We start from the raw sequence: 20733 nt of genomic DNA, 5'->3' as shown, positions 1-20733 counted from the left end.
GATTTGAGCAGCACTCCCGCCCATCCCGCCTGTGTATTTATTTCTGGCACATGGGACAATAAATTCCCAATTACTCCACCTCACATCTGGACATCATTCTTTTATGTTATTTCCTCCTTCCCTAGCTGAACCGGGTCGTAACAGGAGGAGACGGCAAATGTGACTTGTTTGTGCCAAGCTTTTCTTCTTAAACTGTGGATCCACAGAAAAGATGCTTTACTGAGCAGCACTTGGTTCCAGTTTTCAGTAAAAAGGTAAAGAAAAAACAAACAAAAAAAACCCAGCAACATGAGTCTTTGCTGTTTTATGAGTGATAAGAAGGGTAAAGCTGAATTGGATAAAGTAACATTGATTAAAAGCAAATAAATAAAATAACTAGATAGAAAAAATAAAGGTCACATTTAATGCAAATGTGAGACCCTAGGCATTAAGGGGTTAAGCAAAAGGTATTATTATGAGACTATGTTTAAACATCCAGAGATATTTTAACTTTTACAACGTAAGAAAGAGATGAAACACTGGTGATCAGTGGCTTCCAAAGCAAGCCAGTCCCTGTCGAACGCCAGTCTAAAATTATAGCAGAAAGAAACATGTTTACAGGCTATTATGGATATGGAGCTTATTAAAACTTTAAATGATATATTTTAGTGATGTAACACTCCAAAAAATTGAGTAATTTCAGTGATATGCAAATTACTCAGTAAACATGAGTACACCATTCTCTCTTAAATCATCGTTTACATGACGAGCCTGATTAACACGAACTAAAGTAAGATGCAAAGATAAGATAGAAAAGTTAGCAACACTGTTCATACCAACGTACAATTTCATAAAAAGGTGTGTGATTACACAGAACGTTAACTGCAAGTGGAAAACGCCTTCACAGAATTATAGAATTACATTATTAACTTGGGAATTTGCAGCCTTAGCTGAACAATAAAGTTCAAGTTACAATGGTGTGTTCCATTTACTTGCTATAAAAACACCAAAAAAGAAGAATAGCTGGTGACAAAGTTGGTGCAAAATATCAAAGAAGAAAATGTAGTTATACAGTAACTCCAGTGTTAAGCTAATGCTACTGCATTATGCTAATGTTAATTACTGATACTGAAGAAAGAAATAAAATGCTTGTAGTAGCTGTAAAAGAGGACATTGGAACCAAACTTGGACTTTATTAATTTAATGGAAAGCACAAACTCGATCAGGTGCACATGTGTGTAAGATCTGCCTTGCTAATATGCTAATAAGATGACAGACGTTTTCTCCCTGACCAAACGTCTGCAACCTGGAGCAACACAGTCAGTCTAACTAACAAGTCAAGAATTAACCGGATGCTGTCAACTTTGTGTGCCAACTCAGAGAATAGAAACACCAATTCTGTGGCAGCTAGGATCAATAAAGTTATTTAATAGTAGCCAAAAGGGTTTCACCAACTGCTGAAGACCTTGGAACTGTAATGTAATGTGCTTTTATCAAAAACGTCACTTTACAAAAAGATGCACCTCCTACAGTCAAACCATAGTACAGGGTTCCTCTCACTTGACTGGTCCTTGATAGTTAAGTTCAATTTCAGAATCACTACTAAAGACTGTAGGAAACATATGTAGCTATCATGACATCACCACTAGTTAAGACCTGAGTGGACATATTTGGAGACAGAAGTGACCATGATTAAACAAAAGGGTGGAATTAGAGATGTACTAAATGATATACCTATGGAATTTTTATTTCTAATATTTAATGACTGCAGCTCCTGGTTTCTTTGTTTTACATGCACAGGTCTTTTGACTAAATAACCTGCACATTGGACATTGAAAAGTAGTCATTCTAGAATAAAAATGTGTAAAAACAAAAGTCAAATTCTGTCAAACTTTTGACTTATAGTGTATAATACATTATATGGCTCTGGTTAAATATGATCAGATCACAACTGTTAGGCTATCTGCAGCCAAGAAAATAAAGCATGCAAAAATCCCAATATAGTTGTTGAAAAGAAATCCTTCCTGCACTTGAAATGGTTATCACAACACAGGAAGATGATGGGGCACAATGCAAATGTTATGACTAAAATATCCATTGCACACTGAAAGGAAAATAATGAACGAAGCACAATGACGCCAGCATGTCTGCAGAGTCTGATGTCAGCATCTTACAATTGCAGACTAAAGTGATTCTTGATAGGTTACTTGATCCAAGAACACGCAAGTAAATCAAAATTTTATTTGAGTGAATCAATATGACTGTACTTCTTCTCATAACCGACATCCTCTACATCTTTTCCTCCTTCTCCAAGCATTATTTTTTCATTTGATCAATTTGCATCACTTTCCATCTGCTCCTTCTAACTCGTCCTTGCCTCCCTCCCTCAAACTCGGTCTCACAGACACTTTCAGCGTTCCCCCCTCAGTTCTCACTTCTCTTTTTTTTCCTCTGCATGCTGTCCAACTAAGCCCTTCCCAAATCCCTCCTGTGGTGTCAGAAGCTGACAGGGGAGGGGGTGTTAAAAGTTGATGTCTTGAGGGAGGGGGCCAGGAGCAGGGTTAGAAACAAGAGTATGACCACATCACTCTGACAGATCAATGAAGGGCTGTGCTCTGCACACAGCTGCTGACTCATACTGTCAGAGAGGAGGAGGCGAGGTGAAGGAGAAGAAGAATGTGAACGAGTAAAAGGAAGGAGGACAAAGGCTAAGCAGTAAATAAAAAAAAATAAATAAACAAATGCATGAATGGATGCAGCCACATTTAGAGGCAGTTATGAAGGAGAAAATCTATACCCGTTAGTCACAAAGACAAACCTGGACAGTTTACAGCAGCAAAGCAAAAGACAATTAAATAAAGTAAACAAGAATGTCCTCATGCTCACTGACTGTAGAATAAACCATCCAAGGTTGTACGATACAACTATTTTAATGATTTAGCTCAAGGCATGCCTGTTCCTTTATACAGAGCTGCTAGCATGAGTTCAGAATCTGTGTGAAATGAAAGAAAATAGGGACATCAGATCCCACAAAGGTGACATATTTCTATATTCTCTCAATAATAATTTCAATTTATTCTTTACAACCATATTGAAGACTGTTAAGCAGTTGATACAACTGAAATGTGAAGGACTGCAGCTACACTCATTCATTTGTAAGATTTCTCATCTAACAAAAGTGTTGAAAATGTAAGATCGTCTTATTCCTCTGGTGAGTTTAGAAAGGTGGAGCGTGGACAAAGGACAAATCCATTAAATCCAGATAAGTGTCGTTTGAACTGCAGGACAAGGTATTTGTCTCAGAGGATTTGTTCTCTGTGTCCTCTCTAGCATCATTTTGTATTATTACTGGTGATTAAACACCTAAATTCAAGGGAGATTCAAGATGTGCTAAATAATACAGAAAGGATTACTGGAAAAAAATCAAGTAAGTGTTGAGACTAAAGTTAAATGATCAGAGTACAATTCTGAGGTAATTATCAAAGTTTTTCTCTAATAACTGTAGCTATATTTATATGAAACTAATCTTTTGGGCACAGCACATACTTTCCTTACACAAATCAACAGCAGCATCTAACCAGCATCTTGAATCTGCTGGAGAAGATCCCATGGAGAAGAAGAAGAGACAGCAACATGCGTCAGGTTTCCATCTGAAGGGATCTTTTAAAAAATATATATACAAATAGATAAATAAAAGAAATCTGACTTGTCTCCAGGACCACATTCAAACAAGTTAGCTAGGCTGTGTGGTGTCACCAGGCTACAGCCGTATGTTGGATGAAGCAGGTAAAAGCAAATGATGTTTAGTGTCATTACAGAAGATTTTCCCTTTAGTTAAAATGTCATGTTCTTTTTCTATTTTACGTGGTCCAGTTTTACTACCCCTCTGTTCCATGGAGTGTAATAAGGACTGTATCAAAGAATATAAACCAATAAAATAAACCACTTCTTTTAAAATTGTTTTATTTTTTATATTTAGCTTGAAATAACTGGAAATTCATGCTGCAGCTTGTAGAATTGTTGAGTTCTCTGTAAAGTCCTTTTTGTAAGCTTTTACATCATTTCTTGGAAACAATTAGTAATTCTAAGGAAACATTTCTGTGTATATGTTATGTCTTTTTTTTTTTTTTTGTCATGTTCTAAGTCTATTTTAAGTCCAAACATTCATTATCACACAGAGTTTATTTGTCAAAGGAGGAATAATTATCTTGCCAGTGGAATTTGACAACTTTTTTCAAGCTCAGTTAGTCTTTAAATGCCAAGTTCATTTAGAACATTTTTTCTTTACTTTCAAAATATCATAGTTTCAACATTACTCTAAATGGGGAAAAAAGGACAGTTTTTAGATTAGTTTTAGTTTTAACAGGTACTAATAATGAAATTTCCACTTAATTCTTGAAATTCAATAAATAACAAATAATACAAAAAATCCAACTGACAATATTATTTTCCTTCTTATGGTTTGAATTTTTTATGGTTTGAAAATTTATGATTTTTCTCATATTATTTTGATCACTTCAAGAAAAAATCATGCATGAATATACATGATTTTAATATCTGTATAGAAACCTACATTTCTAAATGTATTTCAACTCACATTCAGCCCTTATTAAAAATGGCACTTTGACTAAACCACACATTTTTTTTCCAACAATAAAACCAACAATCTTTTTTTAATGCTCCAAAGGGCAGACAGAGGACAGCAGACAGGGGTTAACACACACACACACTCACACACACACAGTCAATCCACTGCCCACGGTTTTTCATTAAAGCCTGCGGTCACCAACAGTGGCGGCAGTCGTCGGTTGAGCTGACACCAAGCTGCTGCTGCAGAGACAATCCTCTGTTCTTTTCTAAGAAACCTGTTCCAGCTGCTTACACAACACAGGATGACATGGAGGCTGCAGGGATTATATCAACCAGGGATTCACAAGTGTCGCTTATGAAGCAACTTTGTTATTAGGTCATGTCTGACATGCTGATACCGCAGGAGAAAGAAACTGTGCCAAGCGTCTGTAATCTACTCATTTTAACAACACGATCTGAACTCATCTAACGTCACTTTCACCTCCCAAAACATTCCACTTTTTGGCTAAAAGAACATATCCACATAAATATGTTTCCTTTCATGGAGAGAAAACTTGCAGATTTCCACCTGTGAGAATTTAGGCTGAGGATGAATAATTCAACAGGAAGCTATTTTTACATTTGGCTCTCCGTGGGGAGGGCGTGAAAGAAAGTGGGAACGTGTGATGCAGTGCTAGGAAACCGTAAGAAAAAAATGAAAGAGGAAAAAATGAAAGCAAAAGGCATCCACAAAATCAATAAAATGTCTCAAGATATTTAAAAAAAACATCTGTTAGACTCTTTTCATCCTGAAGTTGTATATCTTAAGCTATACGAGTGAGGTGGTATAATTCCTCTAATTTCTTTTATTACCTTCGTTTGAAAAGTTTTATAAGAATAAAACACACTTTGGAGTAGTTTTGGAATAATTTTTTTATTTGTTTATAAATGTTTAAATGGTCTTGCCCCACCTTCCCTCTCTGAGCTTAACCCCTACTCAACCAGCTGCCCCTGCAGGAGGAAGCTCAGAGTTGACAGGGCTTTTTCTAGGGCTGCGTCCCCACTGTGGAATAATCTGCCCTTGCACATTAGAGAGGAGTCCTTCCACTTTTAAAAATCACCACTTTATTCTTTGGCTTTCAACCTCTGAAGACTTCTTTATTTGATCTTATTGGTTTTAACTGGTCTTATTGTGCTGGATTTTAGTTGTTCTCATGTCATGTTTATACATGTCTGGTGTTTTTTTTATTTCCATAGTGTCTTATAATTTATTGCATTCTTATATGTGCAACACTGTTGTGTTTTATAAATGAAATTGGTATAGTAAAATTTTACACGCCTAAGACACATTATTTAAATGCTGTAGGAAGAATTGGGAAGACGTGTTCATGTGAGGAAATACATGGACATCTCAGAGCTAAAGTTGTTCTGTACTGACGTACGGACTTTAAGCTGACGTACCGACTGATCAGCATTAATCAGAAATATTTAGTTGCTGGACAAGAAAGTTTTAACAATAACTAACAGAAGAAACTTATATACTTTTTCCACTCTCAGATATGTTAAACTGGCTGATTTTCCTATATAAATTAAGAACTAACTATAATATTTGTGTCTCATTCATTTAATTGACCTTTCTTTATGTTCTTTTAGAACTTTGATTTTTAGGGTCCACTTCTGCAGAAACACAGAACCTGCTTTATATCTGTTAAATATAAAGGCAACGTTTTCTCTTGCATTTTGCCTGAATCTGTGATGTTTCTGTGTGATGGATGAAGTGTGTCTACTCTAATCCAGGCAATGGACTGTGGGTGTGCAAGTCAACTCCCTGTTGAACACGAGAGAGAAACTCAGAGAAAATGGGGTGGCTCTGTCTCGTCTAAATATAGACCTCAACAGCAGCACTGCTTTAAATATTTCATTGCATCCTCTTCAGACATGAAGGAGAGGGAGTCAGGGGAGGGGGTGGAGAGAAAGACTGAGAGGAAGGGTAGGATGAGATAGTGGAGGAGGGTTTGAAAGGGGCTCATGAGAGACTAAGACGAGTACAAAGGGGATAGAAAGACAAAAATAGGAATCAGAAAAAAGAATGAATGAAAAATGGAGAAGAGAGACAGACGGAAGCTGAAAGAACAGGAATATTATTCCCCTTCCTTTTTATACAAAATAGGAACGAACTATTTCTGAACTAGGCCAGAAATCTGGGTGTATTGATGAACTCAGACCTAAACTTTGCAAAACACATTAAGGAAATCACAAAATCAGCCTACTATCACCTTAAGAATATATCAAGGGTAAAAGATCTGATGTCTCAGCAGGACCTGGAAAAACTAGTCCAGCTTTCATCTTTAGTCGGCTTGATTATTGTTACAGTGTTTTTACAGGTTCTACCTAAAAAAATCAGTTAGACACCTGCAGCTTATTCAGAACTCTGCTGCTCGATTCCCCACTAAGACCAAGAAAGTGGACCACATTAGTCCAGCTCTGAGGTCTTTACACTGGCTGCCTGTTCGTCAGAGAATAGATTTTAAAGTTCTGCTGCTGGTCTATAAAGCTCTAAATGGTTTAGGACCAACATACATCAGTGACCTCTTGACCCAGTATAAACCTACCAGAACCTTCAGGTCATCTGGATCCAGTTTCTTATCAGTTCCCAGAGTCAGAACCAGACATGGAGAAGCTGCCTTCAGCTTCTGTGCTCCACATGTCTGGAACAAACTCCCAGAAAGCTTCAGATCAGCTGAAACACTCAGTTTATTTAAATCCAGGTTGAAGACTCACCTGTTCTCTGCTGCATTTCACTAGTTTTTATTTAGAAGTCCAGATCTGCATCTGGTTCTTTTAAGCTTCAATTTTTAAACCTGATAATGTTTTTATCCAATATTCTTCCTTTTTCTTTTGTTTTTAACGTTAAATTATGCTTCTTGTATTCTGTAAAGCTCTTTGAATCACCTTGTTGTTGAATTGTGGTGCTACAAATAAACTTGCCTTGAATTTCCCTAGACAACTGCTGCATCGGGGCTTCTAAGAGAATTATCCTCCTATGAGTCACTTCAGCATTGATCATTCTCTGCTCGCTATCTGCAAATTAAAACCACTTTCAGCTCTCAATAAAACCCCAAATAATAAAAAATATGAAAATACAGAACTGATTAATGCAAAGCAGAAACTCAAGAATCCAAAGGACGGTTTATTCCCATGAGAAGTGTCATTCTGTTCTGGCCACGCTGTCACATTGAGGAGGATAAAATGTTGCTTTGCTGCTGCTGTAAGCTGTCCTTCTCCCTGCCTGCTATTGTGCACATTGTGCACTGTGCAGCATGTTGAAGGAGAGATAAAGGTTAAAGCCACATCTACAGGGAGCTGCAGCAGCAGGAAACTGCATGCCAGACTTCATACAATATGGATACACAAACAGTCCCATGCAGCCCAGCTTGCAGGAGTACCTCCTCATGCAAAAACAAACATAAACACATACAAACACCAACACATAGATATGTTTCCACATGCTGGCGTGGCCTTTGTTCTGTCAGTGTCTCACAGTGATGGATGAGTCCGAATGGGAAGCACGTGGAGGGTCATTAGGGGAGGCCCTGTGGAGGCTCGCCTCTACTCTGACACCTACAGAGAAATGGGCTCCATAATAGGATGAGATACCATCATAGAATGGCAGTGATGGAGTATGTTCACACCTCGTGTGCACACAGACAAAGCCGAACACACACAAACAACAAATAAACACATGCATACCAAACTAGCAGGAGTTGTTTGGTAATCAGTGACATGAGTGATTTAATTGATTTACATAAAGATGTGCTTCATCAAAGCAACAGGTACACACACATTTCATCTTTTTGTTTTAGCAGCAAAATGTAATTTAGTTTTACCTCTCAGATGCAAACTTACACTAACATTTTAATGTTCATACAGGACTGACTCTTACAGCCTTATTTGGAAATATTTAGTAAAATATCAGGTAAATAAAGTAAAAGTAATGAGGAAAAAAAATAGTTTTGATTCAAGACTTGGCATAGAGAGGCTGAGAGATTTCTTTCATCGGTTACATCGGTTCATTGGTTCATCTAGTTCAAGCAGGCAGTGATACCAGCAGCGGGTTATGTTTGATCCAAAAGGAAGCAACCTAAACATCACTGGAGCAATCAATAGTACCACTCCATATGACAGGAAGAGTAACTGGTGGAAGGAAATGACTGAGGCGGTTACAGATTGCTTGGTCAAAGATATGATGTCGATAAAAATAATGGAAACATAATTGTTAAAGCAGGTGGTTGTAAATCTCTGCCAGAAAAGGTGACGTGGAAAACATTAGAATGTTCCTGCTTATTTTAATCTATCATCCTATATCATCCATACCTAGTAAATATTCTTAGTAATAGTAGTTAGTTTTCTTAGATTATTTAGTTGAACAACATTGTTGTCTTTAAAGGCATTCAGGTCTGGTGGAGGTGGTGGGATGTAACGATAACTGATACTAACAACATCACCCGTACTAAACTCAAGAGAATGAGACGGGAAAATTCTTGTTTCTGCCGGATTCTCACTGATTATCAAAGAAATGTAATATCTTATTTAGGCGGGGATGTAATTTGTCCATATGATGATAATAAAGGCTGCGAATGTGAGAATGCTTGATTTTTATTTCTGTATTTTATCTAAAAATAATTTCTTTTTTTTTAAAAGTTTACTTGTCGGGGACCACGTACAGTAAAAACATTAAACTCAGATCAGACTGGGTGCAGATGCACTGCATCAGATAACAGCTTTCTGGATAGTTTCCATCTGCATTCCCTGTGACAGGCAAAGGTTTTCAAGAGCTGATAAGTTCATAATATCAGCTTCATTTAGTGCGGATATTAATAAAAGAAAAACCAAACTGTACCCACTGACATAGCTGGTGGTGAAGACACTGCCAGAGGAAAAGCTGGTTTAAAGTCATGTCTGTAAATTATGCTTCAGTTTCAATCATTTCTTATGATCCTGATGCTGCAACTGTCCTAACTTCTACTATCGTGAAGCAGATGTGTGGTTTTCAACATTTCAAAGCTGTATGAAGCATGAATTTGAGTGAAAAAGGTGAATCAAGAAAGAAAGAAGTGCAACTTCTTCAGCTTCAACTTAGTTTAGTTTTTGTTATTTTTTAATTCATTCTTGAGACAAGCATGAAAAACAAAGAAAAATAATCTAATACAAGAATGAACTTCACATCTGAGGCTGAATGAGACGAAGCTGAGAGACCTGCCAGCTACAAAACTGATAATAGTTTGTTGTCTTTTAGAAACCTTTCAGAGATGTTGAAATGAAAACAAGTTTACTTCACTTTACACTATAAACCAATTAAAGCCTGAAACAGCACTATAACACCTCAGCTCTGGTTTGAGTGTTTGACTGTGGTTGTTGCTCGTTTTTCAACATAGTTTTCTCTGTATTGGTCCTAACGTCTAAATAAAATTACATAAGGCCAACAAGAAAATGAGACAGCAGTGAGCAGAAATGCCAACCACGGGTACCTCGGATTATTTTTAGCCTGCTGGATCAGATAAGAAATCCAATCTTATGAGTCAAATAAAATGTTCTGGGTTGAAGTTGGGACAAAAGGTCCAGTTGGTGAAAGAACAACCACTCTGTGCTGTAAATAGAAGACTGGTAGGCCGACTGAACCTGAAGATCTTTTACTTCTCCCGGCTTTTTTCAGAATACACTGGAGGATGCAGAGTGTTTTATGTAAAAGGACAATCAAGGACAGTTTGTATACCAAGTAATGTGAATTTTTAAGTCTTTGTCTGGACCAGATGTGTGTATTTATTCTATAGTGAAATAAAATATTTTCATAATGTCTTGAATCACACAGTTTTTAGTAAAATCAACTTTTAAATCATGGGTGTGATTGCTGCTGGGAAAACTAAAGTAGCTAAAATCACAAACTACTGTTAAGTATGAGAAATATTTGTTAACAATGGCTTCATTTTTGGGATATTCGATTTAACATGTGTTGGCATTGTACTTCCAAAACAACCTATGACATGAGCATGAGGGTCATTTTATGGATTTATGGATGGAAAAATTATTACTTCCGGTTGTATTTCCTCTTATTTTCAATAACAAATATTTGTCAATATAAAATTGATCAGAAAATTGATGAATCCACTTTTTTGCAAAATTCCACATGTTACATTTATATTCACAAAACCTAGAATAGAAGATCTAGGTGATCTGAAGACCAAATGAAGTGGACTGACTCATGCCGATCATGATGATGAGACAAGCACACGCAAAGTAAAATCCAAGAAGTTTCAGGGATTTGATTCAGAAATGTGACCATGCACCGCATCACAGAACAGCTGAACATCTGTTCTTAGGATTCATTATTAGAAATGTGTATGAGGTTATATTTAATGAATTGTTATCTGGGTCTCCTCTTTCTTTACTGATAAAGGTGCAGCATATTTTCTATCCCTAATTCAACCTCAATTCATTAATAATTTTGAAAAGAAATGTTAGGATGGGAACTCTATGTGCCTTTTTACTCTCCTTCTAAATACAGACACAAAAGCTGTACTGATCTCTTTATGATCAGATGAAATGAACATTATGGTTTAAATAAAGACGGATCTCAGTGTTTCCTCTGTTGTCCCATAATTATCCTCTTCGGGTCACATCAGTCAACACAATACAACTGGATTTAACAGGATGTTCTACTAGTTCAACTGATGGAGTAAAAAGGGGGAAAAAAAAGAAATTATCATTTAGCCAATTTAGACTTCTCCTAAAGTAATGCTGCAAATGAACTTGAATGAACCTTTCTGGGTTTAAGCAGAGACAACATGCTGATTGTTTTCTCTGTGCAGTAAACAGGAGGTACGAATCACAGCCTACCTTCACCTCCTGTCACCCACAAGTTTGTTAAATTTGATTGCAAGCTTTCACCACAACCTGTTAACCACAACCAGTTGCCCACCGTCTGCCACCCCCCACTGCCTACCTCTTGAAATGGCTCAGCAGAGTGCCAACCAGCTCCCCGATGCGACTCTCATTGGCAGGCACCATGCCCTGCAGGCACACCACGAGATCCCTGCTGTCCTTAGTGTGGAACACAACCAGCTGGTCCTTCCCAGGGGACACGCTCAGTCCCGTCACCTGGGACACACACAAAGCACACAGACAGTTAAACACAGGTAAACATGTAGACAGAGATACACACAAACACCTGATAAGACAGAAAGCAAACCACATCTGTACTGTGGAGAAATACATTTATTTATTAGATGAACACCCTTTCTTTGTAAAAACATAACTTTGTATATACACTGCTCAAAAAAAATAAAGGGAACACTAAAATAACACATCCTAGATCTGAATGAATGAAATATTATTATTAAACGCTTTGTTCTTTACATAATTGAATGTGCTGACAACAAAATCACACAAAAATTATCAATGAAAATCAAATTTATTAACCCATGGAGGACTTGATTTGGAATCACACTCAAAATTAAAGTGGAAAAACACACTCCAGGCTAATCCTTAAAACAAGTCAAAATGAGGCTCAGTAGTGTGTGAGGCCTCCACATGCCTGTATGACCTCCCTACAACACCTGGGCATGCTCCTGATGAGGTGGCGAATGGTCTCCTGAGGGATCTCCTCCCAGACCTGGACTAAAACATCCGCCAACTTCTGAACAGTCTGTGGTGCAACATGGCATTGGTGGATGGAGCACCTGCGGACGTCGGGCCCTCATACCACCCTCATGGAGTCTGTTTCTGACCATTTGAGCAGACACATGCACATTTGTGGCCTGCTGGAGGTCATGTTGCAGGGCTCTGGCAGTGCTCCTCCTGTTCCTCCTTGCACAAAGGCGGAGGTAGCGGTAATGCTGCTGGGTTGTTGCCGTCCTACGGCCTCCTCCTCGTCTTCTAATGTGCTGGCGCCTCCATGCTCTGGACACTACGCTGATAGACACAGCAGACCTTCCTGCCACAGCTCGCATTGCAGCGCCATCCTGGATGAGCTGCACTACCTGAGCCACTTGTGTGGGTTGTGGACTCCGTCTCATGCTACCACTAGAGTGAAAGCACCACCAGCATTCAAAAGCTGCAGAACCACACCTTTATTGGGGGTTTCTTGATAATTGCCTATAATTTCCACCTGTTGTCTTTTCCATTTACACAACAGCATGTGAAATTGATTGTCAATCAGTGTTGCTTTTAAGTGGTTTGATTTCAAAGAAGTGTGACTGACTTGGAGTTTGTAGCTGGCAGGTAACTTGGAGTTACATTGTGTTGTTAAAGTGTTCCCTTTATTTTTTTGAGCAGTATATTGTTGCATTTTTTTTGCCATTTTATTAAGTAGAGGTAAAATTTATAAAATCATCTTGTAATTTGCATTTTTAAAACACCTATACAGGTCTAAATATGCAAATGAGTCTGGATATTAAAAGAGTCCTTGTGGAGCTTGACGACATGTTGCAGCTGGTGACTGACAGGAAACGTGGTAGCAACAAGAAAGCTGTCAGTGGAAATAATAGAAGGATTATAAAAATCCTCCTAGAAAGTGATGCAACTCAGAATGGGGCAAAACTTGTAGTTTTTTTGTTTTTCTTTTTGTTTAGGTTTTTTTCAGTCAGTGTTTTTTACTAAACTGTAAGTAAACAAGCAGAAACCATCATTACAACCTAAACGGGAGAAAACAAGGTTAAAGTAAAGAGAAGCAGATATGGACTGTGGATGAATGAACCATCAACCTGGAGATGATGCTGGAAGTTTTGTTCAGTGCAGAAACATTTAAAGGTAAATGCCTGAAAAAAACAAGCATCTTGGTTTTGCACATCTCCACAAATATTGGGGATGATGTGATGCAAAGGACCATGGGAGATATCATTACCTCAGCAGCAGATGCATTGGTGGACACTGAAACATTTGACTCTTTCCATCAGTTTGGTGATACCAAGGTCATTTTTCACAAAGGAAATGCATCTTCCACAGAGCAGAGTTTAAATTTTTCTTCAGGAAAGAAGTCTGGATTTCAGTCTGACTGGTCTGTGACGAGGTTCTGCCCTGCGAAGCTGATCTGTCAACTACGGTCCAAACAGCTGAAACCACTTTGGTGAAGAACATTGTTTTTTTACTGGTAAAAAAAACAGAACTGAAACTGTATTAAGCCCGAGTAAAAATAAAGAAAAAAAAAACATAAAAAGGAGAAAAATGTCCTTGGAGCATTTATATTTCAGTCAAACCCCACCAATGCTGCCAGGAAACGGACCAAGACCAACATTTTCAGGGAAGCTTTGTCCACTTTTTCTCATGAATCACAACTCCATGATTTAAAGTCAGCAGCACATTATATACCATTTAAAAAACATGTTCATTCCTGTTCAAACATGTTTTGAACATAGTTTAAAAACAAAACATTGCACTCTTCTGATGCAAATTAGTTATTGATTAACCGCACATGAAAAGTGCAGGACTGTGCTCTGCTAACCCTACAAACAAGACGGCCATTATGTGCTGGGTTTTCATGCACGTGAATGCTTTTCATTCCAGAACAAAGTCAGCACTTGAAGTAAAGATTCATTGATCTGTATCCCAAAGGACCTGTTTCATTTTTCTAATTAGAAACCACAACTCAGAAAGCAGGGGACAGCAGCCAGGCTAAAAGAGGAATCCCTTCTTTCGTTTGGGACTGTTGGAGGAAGAAACTGATATCTTTACAGGAGAACTGTAAATAAGGAAATAAGGCTCAGCTTTACGTCTCATTAACTCACGTTCCTCTCCCCTTTGGCTTTAATCTCTCTAGCTTACTTTGTCATTTCCTCCTTTACTCATTTCTCTCTTCATTTGTCTTTTTCTAAGCGGTGAAGGTTGATGAAATAGCCAGAGGGCTTCCAGTCAGGCCCATTAACATTCATCATCAGAATGCAACACTGACACAAAACTTCTCCATCAGTGGAGGGCAGGCGGAGACGGGATGCATCAACATGTCGCCGGTGACATCAAACAAACACTTGATGCGATCGCCATGAATTGAAGCCTAGAGTCATGCCTCTCTGTCTAGCAATCCACACAGTTAATTACAAAGAGACAATTACATTTACATTCATATTAAAGGCTTAATTGATTGGAACAGCACTCAGTGTTTTAACGAGTTGGGTAATGATACATTCTGTTTCACTTCCTCGTCTCGTTTTTGTTTCGATTCACAAAATCATTTTCACCCCAAGTATGAAATCTGTTTGAGCCAGTTATCTGCTCAGCCATCTGTCACAAATCTGTCAAAACACGCATTTCACTATCGCTCTGTGACTCAACCCAGACAAAGAGCTGCACAACCGTTTGCTTCATTTGCTCTGATAAATATAAGCCCTCGCCACACGGTGGGAATTATTGATCTTACATCACATCTCAGATTGAGCTCTGATAAAATCTTGTGTCAGGAAGCACAATCATATGATTTTTTTTAAAGAATGTTTGATGCAAAAACTGCTTGAAGGCTTAAAGGTGTTTGACAACCATGAATTGTTTGCAGTGTTGCTTCTCAGCTGTGAAGATTTCCTGCTTCAGCTTTTGGCTGTTATGGAATTTTTTTACCATTTTCTGATTTTTTATGTTTAAATATTCGAGAAAATAATATGATAATATGATATTAAAAATGGACTGATGCAGACATCATTGTTCTTGCATTACTGATTTGAATTCTCTCTAAAGAAATTGCTCTAACTTCCATCCATTTTCTATTCCAGCTTATTCCAGTTCAGGGTCAATCTATGCAAAAAAAATTCTTTACCCAAGGCTCTAAATTAATCTGCTTGTTGTGCTGTGTTTAAAAAACATACTGCTTTACTCAGTTATGAACACTGTAATTTTCTCAGTTGTAATAGGCTGTAATTGTTTTTAGGTTGGCTATAATGATAATGCATAAACCAGTATTATCCCTTAGTGACCACATGCTGTTTTCACTGATCTGCCGATTAAATCACATCAAAAAAAGAAATAAACCCCTTTTTATATTCTAAGTTTTTAATGTATCAATATATAAATAAGTAAAGATAATCTAGTCCTTACCAGCTCTTAAAACGAGGTAAAAACAACCCATGATTTATGATCTTGTAAAACTACTTTTAGCAGCAATAACTAGAAGTCATCTTTTTTTTTGTATGTTATCAACCTCAGTGACATAACAATTTATAAACAATTTATTCATAATAATAAATTGAGCACAATTCTAATTTTAATCTTTTTCAGAATGAGGAAGAAGGAGGACAAAAGTGACTTTGAACGTGGCATGGTTGCTGGTCTGAATGTTTACTGGGATTTTCACACACAACCATCTCTAGGGTTTACAGAGAATGGTCTGAGGAAGCAGCAGTTGTCTGGACCAGAATGTCTGGTTGATGCCAGAAGTCAGAGGAGAATGGACAGACTAGTTGGAGGTGATAGAAAGACAAAGGGAAGTCAAATAAGCACTGGTTCCAACCAAGGTCTGCAGAACAGCATCTCTGAACACACAACACGTCCAGCCTAGAAGCAGATGGGCTACAGCAGCAGAAGACCACACCGGGTGCCTCCTGTCAGCTAAGAACAGGAAACTGAGGCTACAATTCACACACACTCACCAACACTGGACAACAGAAGATGGAGAAATGTTGCTGGTCTGATGAGTCTTAATTTTAGATGCAATATTTAGATGGTAGGCTCAGAATTTGGTGGAAACATGAAAACATGGATCCATCCTGCTTTTTATCAACGGTTCAGGCTGCTGCTGGTGATGCCAAAACTGGATGCAGATTTGGATTTCTAAATAAAAACTAGTGAAATGCAGCAGAGAACAGGTGGGTCTTTAACCTGGATTTAAATAAATCATATCAATAATCAGTGTTTCAGCTGATCTGAGGCTTTCTGGGAGTTTATTCCAGACCTGTGGAGCATAGAAGCTGAATGCAGCTTCTCCATGTCTGGTTCTGACGCTGGGAACTGACAAAAGACTGGATCCATATGACCTGAGGGTTCTGGTAGGTTCATACTGGGTCAAGAGGTCACTGATGTATTTTGGTCCTAAACCATTCAGAGCTCTTTAGAACAGCAGCAGAACTTTAAAGTCTATCCTCTGACGAACAGGCAGCCAGTGTAAAGACCTCAGAGCTGGACTGATGTGGTCCAGCTCAGAGAATATAAACCGAGCAGAGCTCTTAGATCCAAAGACTCTGGTCAACTAGTCCAGACCAGAGTCCAGACTAAACATGGAAAAGCAGCATTTAGCTGTTATGCTGCAAACAAGTGGAACAAACTGCCAGTGGAGATTAAACTTTCACCAAATATAGACATTTTTAAATCCAGGTTAAAAACATTTCTTTTCTCATGCGCCTCTGCATGAATTCTGCACGGTAACTTGTCTTTTGTAATCATTTTAATGTAATTTATGATTTTATTGTGATTCTTGCAATTTGTTACTCCCTGTACTATTTCTTAATATCTGTAATGCTTTTAAATGATTTATGTAAAGCACTTTGAATTGTCCTGTACATGAAATGTGCTATACAAATAAACTGCCTTGCCTTATAAAGTGTCTGTAGTATAAAGAGAGAGTAAATGTTCATATTAATGGGGTTATTTATGTAAATTTAACTCTGTGTTGATATAATATGAAAACATCAGTCATAGATGCACATTTGACAGGAAATCTTGGATGACTAAAGTTTTACATTTATACATTTTTGTTTGAGAACAAAAACTAATCTTTGACCATGATGCTTTCTACAACACTGCCCTTTTCAAAGTCACATTAACAAATAATATCACAGTTTTTATTCTAGACAATTTCATTTGTAGGTGTGTGACGTAAGAAAATAGCATGATTTACGAGGACCACCCTATTTATCCAATTTAGTAAAACTACACGTGGAAGGTTTATACTATGTTAACATGTAGGTAGGAACCACAGCGCCTCTTGTCTAGCGTTCTGTATGACTCTGCTTCATGGATACCACGAGTTCATAATTTAAACAGCAGCTGTTCCCAGTTTAATCTCATTGGTTATGTAACCCATCCCAGTGGCCATGTTAAAAAAAAGGAAATAAAAGTAAGAGTAAAAGGTGGGGGCTCTGTGATTTAATAAATCTAATTTAATGAGGGAGGCTGTGCAGCCATTCATGCTATATTACTGTGAGAGTGCCACAGAGACAAAATAATGCCTGTCGGGTCCAAAAATAATCACCCCCTTGCAAGATTCCTCTGCAGTCCATGTATTTATTGAAATGATTACAACTTATGCATCCTGATGTTTATGCAGTTACTTCTGTCATTAAACAGCACAATTATTAAAAAAAAAGTTTAAATGTCTACATGATCACACTATGACTGTGGGTTGTGTTGGGAAGAAAAACTTAATATAGTGGAATTAAAAAAATAGAGCTGAATAAGACATGTGTGTGAATCACATATAAACCTCTCAGGAAAATCAAGGGAGAGAGCGCGCATACAGGAGACTGCTTTCTGCACATGCCTAAACAACACCAGACATCAGCTGATCTGCCCTGCTGCTTGGTCTCCATGACAACACTGTCTCCTGGGAAGTTGGCATGACAACAATGGGAAGAGAAAGAAGAGGCAGAGGAGAAAGGGAAGTCAGTGTTAGATGGGAAGAAGAGGTGGGAAAAGATGGTGAAAAGCACCAACACAAACCCATTTGATGATTTTTTTCAACTTCATTTCTTTCTGTTTAAAAAGAGATAAATGTGTTGTGAGGCCATCTTTCCAACACAGGTGTGAATTTGTAACTGTCCGCTCCTTACTACCAACCATCTATCAGCACATTCCCTTCAGCTTGTCCTGCAGGAACAGCAGTAAATACACCCTGTAGGGCAGCCAAGGAGATGCTGTGCTGTTAGCCTATCAGTGCTAATCAACAACGAGCTAACTGCTTTCCCCTCTGTTTGACCTTTCCTGATCAATAGCTCCATGTCACGCTGCTGTGGCTCTCAGCCTACATCTCCAGCTGCTCAACCACCTCTCTACTCCCACCCACTTCTGTACTTTTTCACCTTGACCAATTAACTCACCCCTGCAGCTTTAGATGTATAATGCAGAGAGGTCTGGGGTTACATACAGACCAGGGTGGTGTTGGCATGAATTTAATGCTCTTCACCTGCATGCTATTAAAAAAACAGCTGTCAATAGACTACTTAACAGAAAATCCAACAGTTTATTTATGCGCTATTTAATCTATAGTGTAAACTTTAAGTGGGGTAAAATGGCCAATAGCTACTAAGCTTTTCATAAGATTTTACAGAAATAAACAAGAAAAAAGCTTTTACACAAAGAGACTGCAATGAAAGAAGGACATGGGGACATTGGTCTTTGGTTGACAAACTTTCATTTTCAAGCCTCATGTCTGACGTTTTGCAGTCAAACACATGTGAACAAGAAGGTGGTGCAAGGAACTAATATTTGAAGTGTTATATTTATTTAATTAAAGTAATATTTTAGGTAATCACAATAAGAGAATCAAGCTAATGAAACTAAAATTACTTTAAAGGAGAACCGATCAACCAATGAAGTGGACAAAATTAAAGAACTTTCCACAAAACTGGGTAAATCCAGCATGAGGTATTATCCTTTACAATAAGACCCCCCTATAGGAACATATCCTGAACTCAGGCGCTTCTCTATAGGCCAACGCTGGCATACAGAGACAGCAGATGTAAGATTAAAGGAGGGATTGCAGGGCTTCCAGATGCTGTAATCCTCTCTAGACTAAAAACAAACAAACACAACACCCAGATGTGATCATGGTGATCTCTGAGGATTTCAACAACACTTCTCTGCAGCACTTCCACCAAACAATTCATCAACTATTTTCATCAACTTTTTATATTCTTTTTATTATTTTTCTTCAATAATTGATAGTGCAACATCATTTCCCTTCTGGGAATAAAAAAAGTATCATTAAGTTAAATTAAATTAAAGAAACCAGTGCTAGTTCTGGCCTGGTGCTCATGATAGTTCAAAGATAATTCAACTTAATACTATAAACATTTTCTTCTGATTTTCATTCGTTTAGGAGGGTCTATTTCTTTAATTGCCATCCTTACTAAGAAAGAACTGCAATTTGTCAAAGTTCTGAAATACCATTATATAGTAAATCATCAATATATGTATATTCTATATGCACCTAATAAGGACCAACAGAGCTCATGCAGAGATAGAAAACTCCATCTATATTTATTTGAACTTCTATTGCTGACCAAAGAGCAGGAAGACAGTTTGTCTGCTTAAAAGTCCACAATGATATTTTTGAATTTGTTACTCAGAATAAATAAATCATTTGAAAATACTGTCTGTTACTGTCTGTTACTGTCTTTAACGATTCCACTAGGAAAGATGTGTTAAAGCCTTTCTATTGGCCAATTTGGCACATTTCAAAGAAATGATGATCATCTGCCAGGGGGTGAGTCGGGGTGAGGAAGTGTAGTTGATAATAGTTTAATTTGAGGGCTAAAATACATTTAGGTTCTAGGGTCTAAATGTGATTTCATTACATTGTGCTTTTGGAGTGCTTTTGTTCATTATACTGAAGGAACATGCCAAACTGTGCAGCTGTGTGACTCACTGATGTGTTTTTAATAGATTTTGGATGATGGAGTTCAATCACATAGATAAATGAGGTGGGTCTGTGTTTGGAAACACACTGAGTGCCTGTTAGTCAGAGCTGCTGCTTGGTGGTTTTGTTCTTTTTATGGAATTTGTTGACAATAACAGAAAAATGGAGTATTTCCAAACAACAGTAATCCTTGATTGTTTGTGTTCAATTATGTTGATGTATAGAAGCTGCACATGTGCCTTGTTTGTAGAGAATGAGCCCCATCTATCTGCTCGTGATGTGTATGTGTGAAATGACAACTAAAAATCCCTCTACTTCATCTTCCTTTCCCCTTCTGCCACCATCTGTCTTAACTCCGTCCCCCTGTTTCACTTCCAGATGCTCTGGTAAAGACTTCGGGTGTCCACTTTCCAGCTCTGTAATTCCGTCTTGTCAGTTGTCAGGCTGAACACTGGGGTGTCTTGTCACAGTTGTCACCGCACACCAGGCTCATATCTCACTCATTTCACCAGACGACAGGGACTCGCCTCTGATTTGGAGATTAATGTCTTACACCTTCATTTCCTGTCTCGTTT

The 20733-nt window shown here is 37.9% G+C and overlaps 1 protein-coding gene across 1 annotated transcript in view; it reads right to left on the bottom strand.

Moving 5' to 3' along the window:
* The window catches only part of myo1d (myosin 1D), a 125461-nt gene that overhangs the window by 24830 nt on the left and 79898 nt on the right, over positions 1-20733 (bottom strand). The window contains exon 21 of the mRNA XM_041973213.1: positions 11549-11703. Within this exon, the coding sequence (XP_041829147.1) occupies positions 11549-11703 (155 nt within the window). The remainder of the gene's footprint in view (positions 1-11548; positions 11704-20733) is intronic.

This window comes from Melanotaenia boesemani, chromosome 21, assembly GCF_017639745.1.
Source record: "Melanotaenia boesemani isolate fMelBoe1 chromosome 21, fMelBoe1.pri, whole genome shotgun sequence".
Lineage (NCBI taxonomy): Eukaryota > Metazoa > Chordata > Actinopteri > Atheriniformes > Melanotaeniidae > Melanotaenia > Melanotaenia boesemani.
This window is presented reverse-complemented; position numbering and strand designations above follow the sequence as displayed.